The sequence below is a fragment of the Corapipo altera genome, unplaced genomic scaffold (genome assembly GCF_003945725.1).
Source record: "Corapipo altera isolate COAL_440 unplaced genomic scaffold, ASM394572v1 0, whole genome shotgun sequence".
NCBI lineage: Eukaryota > Metazoa > Chordata > Aves > Passeriformes > Pipridae > Corapipo > Corapipo altera.
Genome location: NW_020884872.1, coordinates 7,046,652 through 7,060,003, shown reverse-complemented (window position 1 = coordinate 7,060,003; position 13,352 = coordinate 7,046,652). Strand labels below are relative to the sequence as shown.

At 37.3% G+C, this 13,352-nt stretch overlaps 1 protein-coding gene across 5 annotated transcripts in view; it reads left to right on the top strand.

The window, feature by feature from the left end:
- The window catches only part of USP9X (ubiquitin specific peptidase 9 X-linked), a 101,259-nt gene that overhangs the window by 69,843 nt on the left and 18,064 nt on the right, over positions 1–13,352 (top strand). For 2 of the 5 annotated variants that reach the window (XM_027636129.1, XM_027636095.1), the window contains 10 exons: positions 339–464; positions 3,690–3,856; positions 7,003–7,111; positions 7,232–7,264; positions 7,689–7,835; positions 7,955–8,101; positions 8,867–9,089; positions 11,428–11,648; positions 12,048–12,238; positions 12,685–12,858. In XM_027636129.1, the coding sequence (XP_027491930.1) occupies positions 339–464; positions 3,690–3,856; positions 7,003–7,111; positions 7,232–7,264; positions 7,689–7,835; positions 7,955–8,101; positions 8,867–9,089; positions 11,428–11,648; positions 12,048–12,238; positions 12,685–12,858 (1,538 nt within the window). The remainder of the gene's footprint in view (positions 1–338; positions 465–3,689; positions 3,857–7,002; positions 7,112–7,231; positions 7,265–7,688; positions 7,836–7,954; positions 8,102–8,866; positions 9,090–11,427; positions 11,649–12,047; positions 12,239–12,684; positions 12,859–13,352) is intronic. The other 3 variants (XM_027636102.1, XM_027636122.1, XM_027636113.1) reach the window with 3 other exon arrangements.

Here is a 13,352-nt window from a genome sequence, read left to right as displayed (position 1 = left end):
AGGCTGGCTGCCTTCCAGATGCATGTTTGGTGGTTTCTTGGGTTTTTTTCCCAAACTGAGAAATTTAGCATTGAATTTGGTAGTTCCTGCTATACCTTACTCAGTATCAGAATCCTACTTTCTGTTAAAAAATGAAATTTTATTTAAGTGAAGTACAAATACTTTTCAAGATACATCATCTCTCTTTTTTCTATTTAAGGGAAAATTCTTTATTAAATTTTGAAATTTTAAGAGTTAAATTTGCTATAAAATTCATTTGTGAGAATTTGGACTCCACGGTAATGTTATTTGCAGCTGCATTCTAATGTTGCTTTGGTTTATTTCTCTCTTTTTTTCAGGCTTCAAAATACATCCCTGATATCTGTGTTATCAGGGCAGTACAAAAAATTGTCTGGGCATCAGGTTGTGGGTCAGTTCAGCTGGTTTTCAGCTCGAATGAGGAAATTAGTAAAATCTATGAAAAGGTAAGAATTCCTAAGCAACTTCTTTTTTGTAAAACTGTTCATTTGTTTATAAAAGAGTCTGTTGACCACATCAGGCTTAGGGTGTGATGAACTTTTAGGTGGGTATACCCTGGTGGTGATATATTTCAGAGTTCAGTACAGGTTCTTGTCAGACCACAGTTTGTTCTATTCCAGATTGCTTTTCTCAGTAACTGTTTAATTGTAGCTTCAATCTGGTGTCAGTTCAAAAGTGCACCAGTTCTGTAAGCTGCTGTAACATGCTTTCAGCCCAGTTAGGTTCTGTATCTAAATAAGGAATAAGTATTTCTTGCAATGATAGTTTTTCTAGTCTTCATAGTTAAAAGGTCTGTTCTACAAAAGCTGATTTAACACATATGTGCAGTCTAGAATGAAAACTAAGAGCTAATTTATGTGAAACTAGCACTGGAAAAAAATTAATTGTTAATCCTGTATGACCTTTTTCTTTTTATTAGGTAGATATGTAAAACATCTTGATGGTTTCACACATGGTTTACACACATAGTTAGGAGTTGGGGGTTATACATCGGTGCAGTATCACACACTTTGTGTTTAATGTTGTTTACAGTTACAGGAAATAGTAACATGTATTTTGACAGTGATTTTTTTAAAAGTATCTTTTTGTTCTCTGAACATCTTCTCTGATTCATCTTAAAAAAATCATGTTTAGGACTTGTCGATGCTTGTCTAAGAGTAGAAAAGAAAGGAATCTGTAAGGGGGCTTTATTCTTGGAGGATTAGCTGCTGTGCTTAAGTGATCTGTCAGAAGAAGAACATTTACTTCAGCAAAATGCAGCACCTTTACATTTAGCTTACGTGGTGGTATGATGGCATCTGCTTCTATTGCTGTGAGCATGACTTCTTCATTAAATAAATTGGGGCTTTAGGGGTTTTTTAGGTGATAAACTGGCATGTAAAACATGGTTTAGTTAGTGTGACAGTCCAAGCACACAAACATATGCTCTTGTATCTACACATATGATGTTTTAAGAACACCAGTGCACTGGGGAAAATACACCTAAAAGAAAATAGAGCTAAGTGTGCTTTTCTAACATTTTTCTGGCTAAAAATTTTACTGTTAAGTTCTGGTAAAATTACTTCGAAAGCAGTCATCCTCCAAAGGATTTTATGGGTTTTCTGTTTGATTTTTTGTTTTATTTTTTCTTATTGACACTTATATGGACATTTTTGATAAATGGCAGCTGCATTTGGTTTATGCTAGGCCAAAGGGGAATAAAAATTGAAGGGAAAAATTTGAAATTAAAAAGAGGAAGAAATTGCAGAGGTAATAAGAAGGAGGAATAAGGTACCCTTTGCCAGTGTAACATAAAAAAGAGGAAAGTATCCTGGAAATAGAGGAACATCATGGAAGAAAGGTCTCATTCTTATTTTAAGAGAATTGTGTTTGCTTATAGATGACGGGAAGTAACTTTTATGATGGTTTTATAAAGATTGAATATACTGATGACTGACAAACACTGGCTTTTAGAGGAAAAAGTATTTTAAGGAAAATGCTTTCAGTTTTCTAAGTTAACCACTAAAAATTAGACTTTAACTCATAAGTCCTAGAAGTATTTTGCTAAGTGTGTGGAATAGAGATTTATCATTAAAAGTTTAAGAACAAAAGCAGACTCATTTTTGTGGAATCAAGAATGACATGTCAGGATTCCTGAAAACATCAAAGGCTACAATGGGAAATTATTTTTTTAAGAGGCATTTCAGAGTAGTGCCATCAAGAATGACTTCTGAAAGAATGTTGAGCACCTAAAGAAGCTTCTGAACTTAACTGGTGAATTGAATTAAACTTTAAAGCCCAGATAAATTATTTTGAGAGCATAACTTGTATGGAGTCTCTTCTGCCTCCTGCCTCAAAAAGTTCTGGTGTGAGAATCCTCTCCGTGGCTGAAGATGACTTTTTGCAGCTGCCAGTGGTGTCCAACTGCCTTTGCCTCATTAGCTCAGAGGAGGCTCCTGGACACCAGAAATACTCCAGATGTGCTGCTTGGACAGACCCCTCAGCTCCTGGTGCCTGAGTGTAGGGAAGTACTTCCCTGAGTACAAAATGCACTTTGCTGTTCTCCTAGAGCCCTGCAGCAATGCAGAAATAACTGTCCTTTCTGAACAGGGGGCAGTGCAGAGCAGGTGCAGTCCTGAACTTGTTGAAAGCACCTCTGTTTGCTTTAGGATCTTGAGCTGTGTCAGAGTGACCACATCCTCCCACTGCAGTGTGGTGACTGTCTCTGATTTTTTAGCTGATGTGCAAAGACTAAGTAGTGTTTGTTGCCAGACTGAGGCATCCTTTGGCCTGTTCACAATTAATTCTCTTTCCTGAATTGCAATCCCTTCTTTCTGCCTACTTAATCTTGGTGCCTTCTCACATACAAAACAAATAATTAATGCCTCTAGTTAATGTTGCTAACCTGCATGATTTATAAATGGTGAATGGAGACCTGCTCACATTCAGTTTCTTCAGAACTTCTTGAAGATAATTACTTTTAGGTGGAGGAGAGGGCTTGCCATTATTCTCAAAGTACTTATTTTGGAGAAATGTACCAAAATCAACTCACTTGATTGAAGTGTTCAGTTAAAGGAGTAACCTCTGTGCCCATTAGCAATAATATCACTTTCTATTTCAAAAATCACCACACAGCTATGTTTGAAATTTGGTTCAGCTCTCTCATGTTTCTGAAAAATAGTGATGAATAAATTCTAGCAGTATTAAGAAGCTTTTAGTCAAATAAGTTGTGTCAAAGCCTTGTAAAACTGGATTTAATGATGAATTCTAAAGCACTATAGCCTTTCTGTGCTTAAGTAGTAACTGTTCTCCATGCTTTACACTCCATGTTCTGAGTATTAAAAAAAAGCAGAAGAAAAAAAAGGCAAAGAAACCCCCAGATACAAACCAACAAACAACTCCAACAGTACTAACTGATGAAACTTGCTTGCAAGCTTCCTATTTAACTTCTGGCTCCTTCAGTTCATGCTTGGAATCCTCCTTTGAGAAGCACAGTACTGGAAGTTCGAGTCATCCTACATAGTGCTTTGACTCAGATCTGAGTGGAGTGCATAAAATACTTGGCAATGATAATCACTTAGTGTACAAATTTGTGGTTTGTGTTTGTATTTAGTGGATATACCTTGGAGCCAGTTGGGTTTTTTGGGATTTTTTTCTATACCCACTTTGTGCACTCTTGTTTGTTTTCACAGACAAATGCAGGAAATGAACCAGACCTAGAAGATGAACAAGTTTGCTGTGAAGCACTGGAGGTGATGACCCTGTGTTTTGCTTTGATTCCAACGGCACTGGATGCACTCAGTAAAGAAAAGGCATGGCAGACATTTATCATTGATTTACTGCTGCACTGTCACAGCAAGTAAGTTTTGGTGTTTGGTTTTTTTTTTTTAATCACATCTACTGTTTTACAATTCAAAATTAATATGAAGCCTAAATGCAAACAGTGACTTCTTATTTAAGTGATTTTTCTCTGCAACTGTCTTAATTATTGTTTAGTGCTGTAGATCTAATTTGGATACCTGTTCTAAATATCAGTCCCATTTTCTTTGTACTCATAAGGAGGATATTGTCAAGCTGGATGGATGGGTGTCTGATAATGTGCTACTGATGGCTTTAGAACAAATTATTTGTGGTGCTCTCGGATGAATGGGGTCAGAATTTCAACACCGTGTTTTGGGGGTTTGACTTTTCTAGATAAACAGGTTGAAAATTCTTAGATTCAGGAATATTCACCATAACAGAAGGGTCATCAGAGTATCTCTTTACAATGAACAATTTGCACACATTGGTGAAACTGTGGAATGTTACCAGAATACCACAAACTTTATTAGTTTCCAGCCTCTGGTGTAGGGTGTTGAATTTTCGGTTTCACTGAACCTTGCTAGTATCACTTATTGTTTGGAAAAATAGTTCATTGTGCCAGTACAAGAAGCTATCACTGAGCTCTTTTCTCTCATATGCTTGTAAATGTTGTGATGCATATGATAATCTCATTTAGAGTAGTGCATCTCTTCATTATTAAATGATAGAATAGCATAAACATGATAGAAACAGGAGACTGCTCATGATTGAAGATAGAGGAATTGAACTAAGTGGCTAAAAAGTTCCTCTTCTGAATTAATGTGGAAACAAATTAATGCTTGCAGAGAGAGAAAATTTAGCAAATACCAGACAGAATTCTGAATATCCTTCCATTTTCAACTATTGTTCTCTAATCTCCTAAGCTCAATCAGAGAACAATGTGAGCAAAAATACACATGTGAGAAAATGCTTTTGGTGCACCATAAAAGAGAAAGAAGATGATCAAGTTCAGATCTCAGAAATAGGATCTTTCTGGAAAAGATCAGATGGACTGCTTGTTTTTCAGAGATTGAGACTTTTGCTGTTTCCTCAGAGCATAACCATTGAGAAACAGTGCAACATGTTTGGTATTAAATCCTAGAGCTGTTCTTCCTCTCTAGGGTAATTGATTTTCTAATGGTGTCCCCTGAATGCAAGACTGCCTTAGTCAACAGTGGATTGCTGAACAGTTAGTCCTAAATAATCGTGGAACCCAGAAGTATTCCACTGATCTCTGCAAAATGCTCAGTGCAGAGTCTTTATTTATTTGTGGCCCAAATAAATAAAAATCCTGTGTGCCAGTGTATAGCCTTGCTCCTTAGACCTATTGAAGAGGCTGATTTCTGTTAACTAAGCAGAAATCTGTGTCCTGGAGCTTTCAGTAGGACTGGATTCAGGTTGCCTGCCTTGAGGAGGGAGGTGCTTGACCTCCAGCTGTTTCGCTGGGTGAGTGTGAGTTCATCTTGCAGCTTGTGTGCTGTGTTCCAGCTCTGTGCTGTCGTCCTGTGTCTGATATAGCATGGGAGGCCTGTGTTTAGGCAGCTGCTTCCCACTCATGATTCCTTAAGAACTCTTAAGTTGTTGTAGCCTCACAAAAATATAATACTTGCGTACAAATAGTGCATACTCCTCAGAGGTATGTGTTTGCTAGGTCACATTTCTCACTTTAGGAAAATACCATCTTTATCTGTTTCATTCTGTATCTACATGTGTGGACCTCAGGACTGTCTGTGTGATGTGTCCAAAGCAATTGAAGGATTATATCTTAAAACAAACTTGTGTGAGAAGTTCTGTTGTTCAGAACAAAACAGAGCTCCCCCATCCCATGGTCCTCTGCAACTCAGAGCAGTGGAGGAGAACTTGTAAAGATCACAGAAGGATGACAAGGGAGATCAAAGCTCTGAAATTACTTCCATCTGAGGAACAGCTGAATAGCTGGGGGCACTTCATATTGGAGGAGAGATAAATGGTGGGAGAAGAATACCACAGAGACCCTTAAAATCAGAAGTAGCAAAGGGAGAACAAATAGAGAACGTTATTTCTTTGTGTAAGACCTTCTTGAGCAAAACATTTAAGCAGTGTAAACCTTCAGTTTGGAAATGGTTTGAGGGGTTCTTTCATGAACTTGTCCAGTGAAGGCTATGAAATACTGCTTTTGGTAGTCTTCCTGAACCACAAATTGTTAGAAGCAGAGAGAAGATTCTGGAGAAGTGTTGCTGCATCTTCATCCTTCTTGTGCACTTTCCTTTGTGGCTGATAACAGACGGGGTGCTCAGCCAGGTGTGTCTTTGCTCTGACCTCAAGGTCATTCCTGTGTATCTTTGAAACACAGTTAACCACACATGAAAGAACTCTCAAGGGAATGGGATTCTTTGGTGTGCTTTCAACGCTGACCTCCTGGGCAGAAAACAACGACAGGCACACCAGACACTGCAAAATCCAGTTTTTCATATGTTGAGATACTTTCATAAAGCATGGCATTCACGTGTAGTCTCTTCCCACATAAGCAGAGTTGTTCCTAACAGATTTTACAAGACATAATGCTCAGACAATTATCTTACAGCTTGAAAGAATAGGATTTGCCTTAAATATGTTTTTTACTGAAGCTTATCCATTCCTGTGATTAGATTAAGTTCTGAGGTGGAAAATTTCCTTTAATTAAAACCACTTGAATTTTCAGGAGGGTCATCTTTTCTCTTTTCTTACTAATGATAAATTTTGATCACTTCAGAGATGCTCAGCAAATGGTGAGATGCTGTAGTGCTACATAAGAGCAGTTTTACTACAGTAGTTCTGGTTTGTCTGTCAGGTACAACTGGTGCTTGATTAGAAAGAAGGAGTTATTTAGTGTTGCAAATTGCTTATTGTGTTATGCAATATTTGCTGGCAGTTGCAAAGGTGTAATGGTTGGGTGCTTCCAAGTTTCTTTTACCTTTAAATATTTGATTTGTGGAACAGGTTTTGTAATAGTAATTCACATGTCTGAAATTTCACTTCAAGGAGGAACAATATGATGGACCGTGAATAATTAAAATATTCCCATTTCTTACATTATGTTCAGCTTTAGGAAATGACATTAAGCAGATAAGCACAATTTTTATTTTTTTTTAATGTCCTGTTTGGGTAGGGAGATTGAATTTAATGTTTCTATTAAATGCTTTCCAGAACTGTTCGTCAGATGGCACAGGAGCAATTCTTTTTAATGGCTACCAGGTGTTGCATGGGACAGAGACCTCTCCTTTTCTTCATTACCCTGCTGTTTACTGTTCTAGGGGTAAGTTTTTAGAGATAAAGGCTTCAGTACAACGTGAAGTAACAGGAGAAAATATCTGCAAGAAAAGACAAATTGCTATTGGCAGCAGTCACTAAAATAGAGATTCCTTTTGACCCACAGGCAAGCAGCACAGTTGATTTCCATTTGAACCAGGTGAGGGGAAAGGGGACTTTTTTGTATTTTCTGATAAAAACGTGAATAATAAGCTTTAGTATCTGCATTTGACCTGTAACGAATGCTGACCTTCAAGTAAAAATCATTAACAGATTAGAGAGATACTTACAGTCAGTGCCTTCTCTTTACTGGGCCTGCTGGGGCTTTTCTGTTCCACATGCTTGTGACCCTCTTGAATTTAATCACTTCACCATTTGTTTTTTCCCACTCAGGTATAGAAATTGCTACTAAAATAGTCAAGAATTCATTCATTAGCAGCTAAATATAATTGTAAACTTCTGAAGGGTTAAAAATTACTTCTTTTCTTTCATGTTTACTGCCAGGTTTAGGGAAGATGTGTTGGTGTTGCACTGTAAGTAGAAGCGTGTGTGAATTCTCTATCATTTGTTTTTGGTTTACATAGAGTACTGCGAGAGAGAGAGCTAAGCATTCTGGAGACTACTTCACTCTCCTAAGACATCTTCTTAACTATGCTTACAACAGTAATATTAATGTACCCAATGCTGAAGTTCTTCTCAATAATGAAATTGACTGGCTTAAGAGGATTAGGGTAAGTCTTAGGGTCAGTTTATTCCTAATAATTAGCTTTTTGCTACTTTGTTGTACTTTGCTACTTTGTTAAGCTTGGTAAATGTGTTACTTGGAGTATCCTTTCTCTTAAATTGGCAGGACGAAGTAAAAAGAACAGGGGAAACAGGTGTTGAAGAAACTATTTTAGAGGGTCACCTTGGAGTAACAAAAGAGTTGTTAGCATTCCAGACACCTGAGAAGAAATACCATATTGGTTGTGAAAAAGGAGGTGCTAATCTCATTAAAGTAAGTTGAAGTTTTTTGACCAGTGGAGGGTTTTTTGTCTTTAGGTGAGGTTTTTTGAGGTGGGAGAGAGGAAAGGTGTTTGGTTTTTTGTTAGTTTTTTTTACCCAGAAGTAAGTAAAAAGAAGCGTTGCATCTTGTGGTCTATATCCATAAAAGTGCTTCTGGAGTTCAGTGTTTTCTTTAAAAATAATTTTGAAAATTACGTGTTTCATTCATAAACTGTACTTAACTTTCTCATTCTTACTGTATTCCAGTACTTGGCAAACATCACACTAGGATAGTGAGCTGGATACAGGACTGTTTTCCTTCATTACCCCATATTGTCTTTTCTGCACATGTTCTTAATTAGTGCTACTAGTGCTTATAGCAGGTTTGAACAAATGCGTCATATCTGAATACCTCTTTAATCAGACTTGTTTTCTTTGTACCTCTGATATTATACAGCAGGAATGTTGGGTTTTTTCAGCAGTAATTGATAGAGAGCTTTTTAGATAATACTGGTTTGGCAAGAGAAATTTTTTACCAATCAAGAATAGTACAGAGTTATTTTTAACTTACAGTGGGGAGGTGAGTTTGCAGGGAACCACTTTAGAATGGAGTTACTCAGTTCTAAATTTAAAAGCTCATTATAGTGTTGGTCTCAATTTTGACTCATTTTTTTTTTAGGTACCCCTTTGGTTCTCAGGCATTCATTTAACGTAATAACTCTTATAAAACTGTGTGCATTTCTGTGGTAACAGGTGATTTATTTTCTTTTTTTTTCAGGAGTTGATAGATGATTTCATCTTCCCAGCATCCAATGTTTACCTACAATACATGAGAAATGGAGAATTGCCTGCTGAGCAGGCCATACCAGTCTGTAGTTCACCAGCTACTATTAATGCTGGCTTTGAGCTCCTAGTTGCACTAGCAGTTGGATGTGTGCGAAATCTCAAACAGATAGTAGACACGTTGACTGAAATGTATTACATAGGTACAGCAATCACTAGTATGTAATACTTTTAATTATCTATTTTCTACTTTTTAATATATATATCATGTATAGGTTTTGTTTATTATGCACTGAAGCGAATGCTGGGTGTTTTAGTTTGTGGTTTGTGTCTGCTTTTAATGTTGCAAAATCAGGATGTCAGAATCTAGGAAAGTTTGTCAGTGTAGCCTTTATTGTTGTTCTTTATGCAGTAAATGTACTGACTTGCATTACATAGTTGCATCCAAATTCCAGCCCCGGTCACTTACACTGCCTGACCCTTCCTATCCCAATCTCTGACTACTCCCCTTTGTCCATGCCAGCTCCCAGGAACCTCATTCTGTCTGTATCTTCTACTTCTGTCTCATCGTTTCAGGCTCTGCCTAACCAATCCCAGAACCTCTTCAGGTATCTTTGGCTCAGTTTTAGTGCCAGTCTCTTGGTTGCTCACCTAATTTGTCATCGTTTTCCGCACACAGACACAGGTCCACTGTCCTGTTTCTCTTTTTAGTTCTGAACTCATTCTCTGCTTGTCATAGTCCTTTTTCAAGCATTTGTTTGCTCAGTTTTGGCCTTGCCTCAGCACTGCTCTGCACTGAAAGAGCTTTCTCCTTCTCACTGGAGAAAGATTATAGCAATTGCAGTATATACAAAAACTTGCCAATGTTAGTGCTTCAAAAACTAGTAGTCAGATGAAACTTGAACTAATTTTCACAAGGATGGCAAAAGGCTCATACTTTAACACGGATTTTTGTTGTCAGTAAAAAGCATATAAGACTTTCTTAGAAGTGAACAAACAGGAGCATATTTTCTCCAGCCTGAGTGGGATAACAAAACCATTTTGGCTGTAATATTAACAGGGAAAGGGAAAAAAGAAAAAAACCTCAACACTGACAATAAATAAAAATCCAAACACCATCAAACCAAGCAAGCCCACACTCATATGGGAGGAAGGGATGGGAGAGCTGGGGTTGTTCTATCTGGAGAAGAGAAGGCTCCAGAGGTACCTTATTGTGGCCTCCATGGCTTAAACATGGCTTATAAGAAAGAGAAAGAGAGAGTTTTCTACCAGGGTCTATAGTTACAGGACAAGAGGCAAGAGGGGAGAGAGAGAGAGTACATTTGTGTTGGACACAAGGAAGAAATTCTTCACTATGAGAGTGCTGAGATGCTGGAGTAGGTTGCCCAGTGAAGTTGTGGATGCCCCATCCCTGAAAGTGTTCAAGGCCAGGTTGGATGGGGCCCTGAGCAACCTGGTCTGGTGGAAGCCCATGGCAGGGGTTTGGTCTAAAAGATCTTTAAAAGTCCCTTCCAGCCCAAGCCATTGTGTGATTTAACAGAATGTTTAAACTCAGAGGGTTCAGCAAAACTGTGAGCAACGAAGAATAGTATCCCAAGGAGGGAATTGTCCACTACCCCTCACAGTGGCAGTGCTACTTGCTCAGATGGTGCTATCAGTGAGTCATTTGAGGTTTTTCAGTCTCTTCCTTTTTAATTCTGTCTCAATAAGTGAACAGGGCAGCTTTATGGTGTTCCCCTCTGCCTCATCCTTTTTTCTTCACCCTTTTCTATTGGGAAGTAGTGTATTTCTTGTCACTTCACAATTAGAAGGATTTAATTACGTTTCCTTCTACTCCAGTATTTGATAAGCACGATAGAACACCACATCTCTGTGGTATGTCAGACAGAGGAGACAACACATGTATGAACTCTGCATGCTCTGTGATTCATATACCAAGTTTGCTTGCAAACATGCATGCTCTCTTATGTCAGAATTTTTTGTGTTAAAACTACAGGACTACAGGTTAGCTAGGAAATTGTAATCATAAGTGTACTCTGAAGAGATGTGATACGTATTTTTTCCTCCAGAGTCTTCTCTCTCAGATTCCTCACAAGTCATAAAGATAGCATTTCCTAAAACTGTTTCCCATCCTGGCAATGGAAAGTGAGGCTTAAGTGAAATATTGTGATTTTAAAAGGATTATAAAATTTTTAAAGGCTTATAAATTGGTTATATATTCTATATTCAGCTGAATTCTTCAGCTGAGAAGCTTGGTAGTATTGAGGAAAGACTTCTGTTTCATGTCTAAATAGACTTGAATTTTTACCTGGATGCTTCTTTAGTTATGCAATAGAAGAAAATTATATAATGTTAAGATTGCAGATAGAATTGTCCTTCATAGAAGTTGTGTTGATTTTAGCAGTTAAGTTTTCTGGTGAAACATTTGTTTTATTAAACTGCAGTGCGATACAGACTAATAACAATTCTATGCAACTGCCCTTTATACTGCATTGATATTCTCTTTATTTTATAACAAAATAGTTCCCTAATCACATTTTACTTTTTTTCTTTTAGCTTGTGAAGCTCTTACAGAATGGGAATATCTACCACCTGTTGGGCCTCGACCACCAAAGGGATTTGTAGGGCTAAAAAATGCTGGTGCCACTTGTTACATGAATTCTGTCATTCAGCAGCTGTACATGATTCCAGCCATCAGGAATGGGATTCTTGCCATTGAAGGCACAGGCAGTGATGTAGATGATGACATGTCTGGGGATGAAAAGCAGGACAATGAGGTAAATTTAGTTATGTAGAACTGGCTTATCTTTAACTAGTAACTCTTTTTTAATGAAAAGGTTATAACAAGTTTCAGTTGTTAATCAATCACTGATTTCCACTGATAGCAGTGGGGAAAATAGCATAATATTTCTTACTTGAGTAGGCTCACTACCAGAGGGGCAGTTCAGAAGATCCAAGTAGCAAGGTTTGCAGAATTCCTCCTCATGGATGTGTACTGGAAAGGAACATGTCTTATTGCTGCCACCAGAACGCTGTTAATGCATACAAAGACAGTATTTGATTTTTCAGCTGAGAGTATGAAACTCTCCAGATTGTCAAATTAAACAAGGGATACAACAAACTTTGAGCCAGCTACGTATCAGTGTTAATGACACAAATTTTCTTTTGCTTTTCAGAGCAATGTTGACCCACGAGATGATGTGTTTGGGTACCCACATCAGTATGAAGACAAACCAGCACTGAGTAAAACAGAAGATAGGAAAGAGTACAATATTGGGGTTTTGAGGCATCTCCAAGTAATTTTTGGTCATTTAGCAGCTTCCAGGCTACAGTACTATGTACCAAGAGGGTTTTGGAAACAATTTAGGTAAGTAGAAAATTTAGTATTGATGTTTGTTCACTGCATCAGTAGCAGAAATGGTGGTGATGTAAAGCATATGTGATTTACAGTGATGTAAGGTGTAAATTAGCAGAACTTGTGCAGCATTGTATTTGTTACCCTACCTTCTCACCATTCTGTAAAAGTCTGTTAATAAACCAAAGTTTACAGCAGGATGGTTATTTTGAATTTTAGCAGTTCTTGACGTTGATATTGAGGCTTTGAATTAAGTGTAAAGTTACACACAAAAGCTTTTTTTTTACTTATCAGAAAGTATTAGGGACAGAGTAACAGGTGATATACATCAAAAACCAATAAATAGTTTCCCTCAGTAAGAAGGGATTAATAGCTTGAATAATATTTTTTTTTTTAGAAAAGTGGTTGTTGAAGAACGAAACAAAAAATACTTGACAAGAATGTGCTTTCATTTTCAGACTTTGGGGTGAACCTGTAAATCTACGTGAACAACATGATGCTTTAGAATTTTTTAATTCCTTGGTGGACAGTTTAGATGAAGCTTTAAAAGCTTTGGGCCATCCAGCAATGTTAAGTAAAGTTTTAGGAGGGTCCTTTGCTGACCAGAAGATTTGTCAAGGATGCCCACATCGGTAAGTGTTTAAGATTTTTCTCTTTTTTTTACAGGAAAACCACCTATGTTTGTGTTCTTCTAAAAGTGATTAGAGTCAAGTGATTGTGTGGTTTGGGTGTTGGATTTTTTTAAAGCTAATAGACTTTTATTTCTTATTTTTTTTATAGCCTTAATTTGTGTTCAAGTGCCTTCTTAATTATTATTGCTTCTACCTTGCAGATTGTATGTGAAACATTGTGTATTGATCAGGGCAGAATAAGATAATGCTTTTTCATGTTAAAAGTGAAAACAATTAGGGACCAAATGCAATGTAGAAAATTTTAAGACCTGACCAACAACTGTTGCTGTCTTCAGTCTTCCATACTATGTGTTCAGAGCTGACCCAAGAGTGAGTCTTTAGTTCCAATGAGTAAACTCTGTTCATACTCACAATGTAACCTGTAATTAAGAAGAATGGTATAGAAGGTTTGTCTTTTTCTTAAGGCTTCTGCTGTATTTGTATTTAACTTTAAA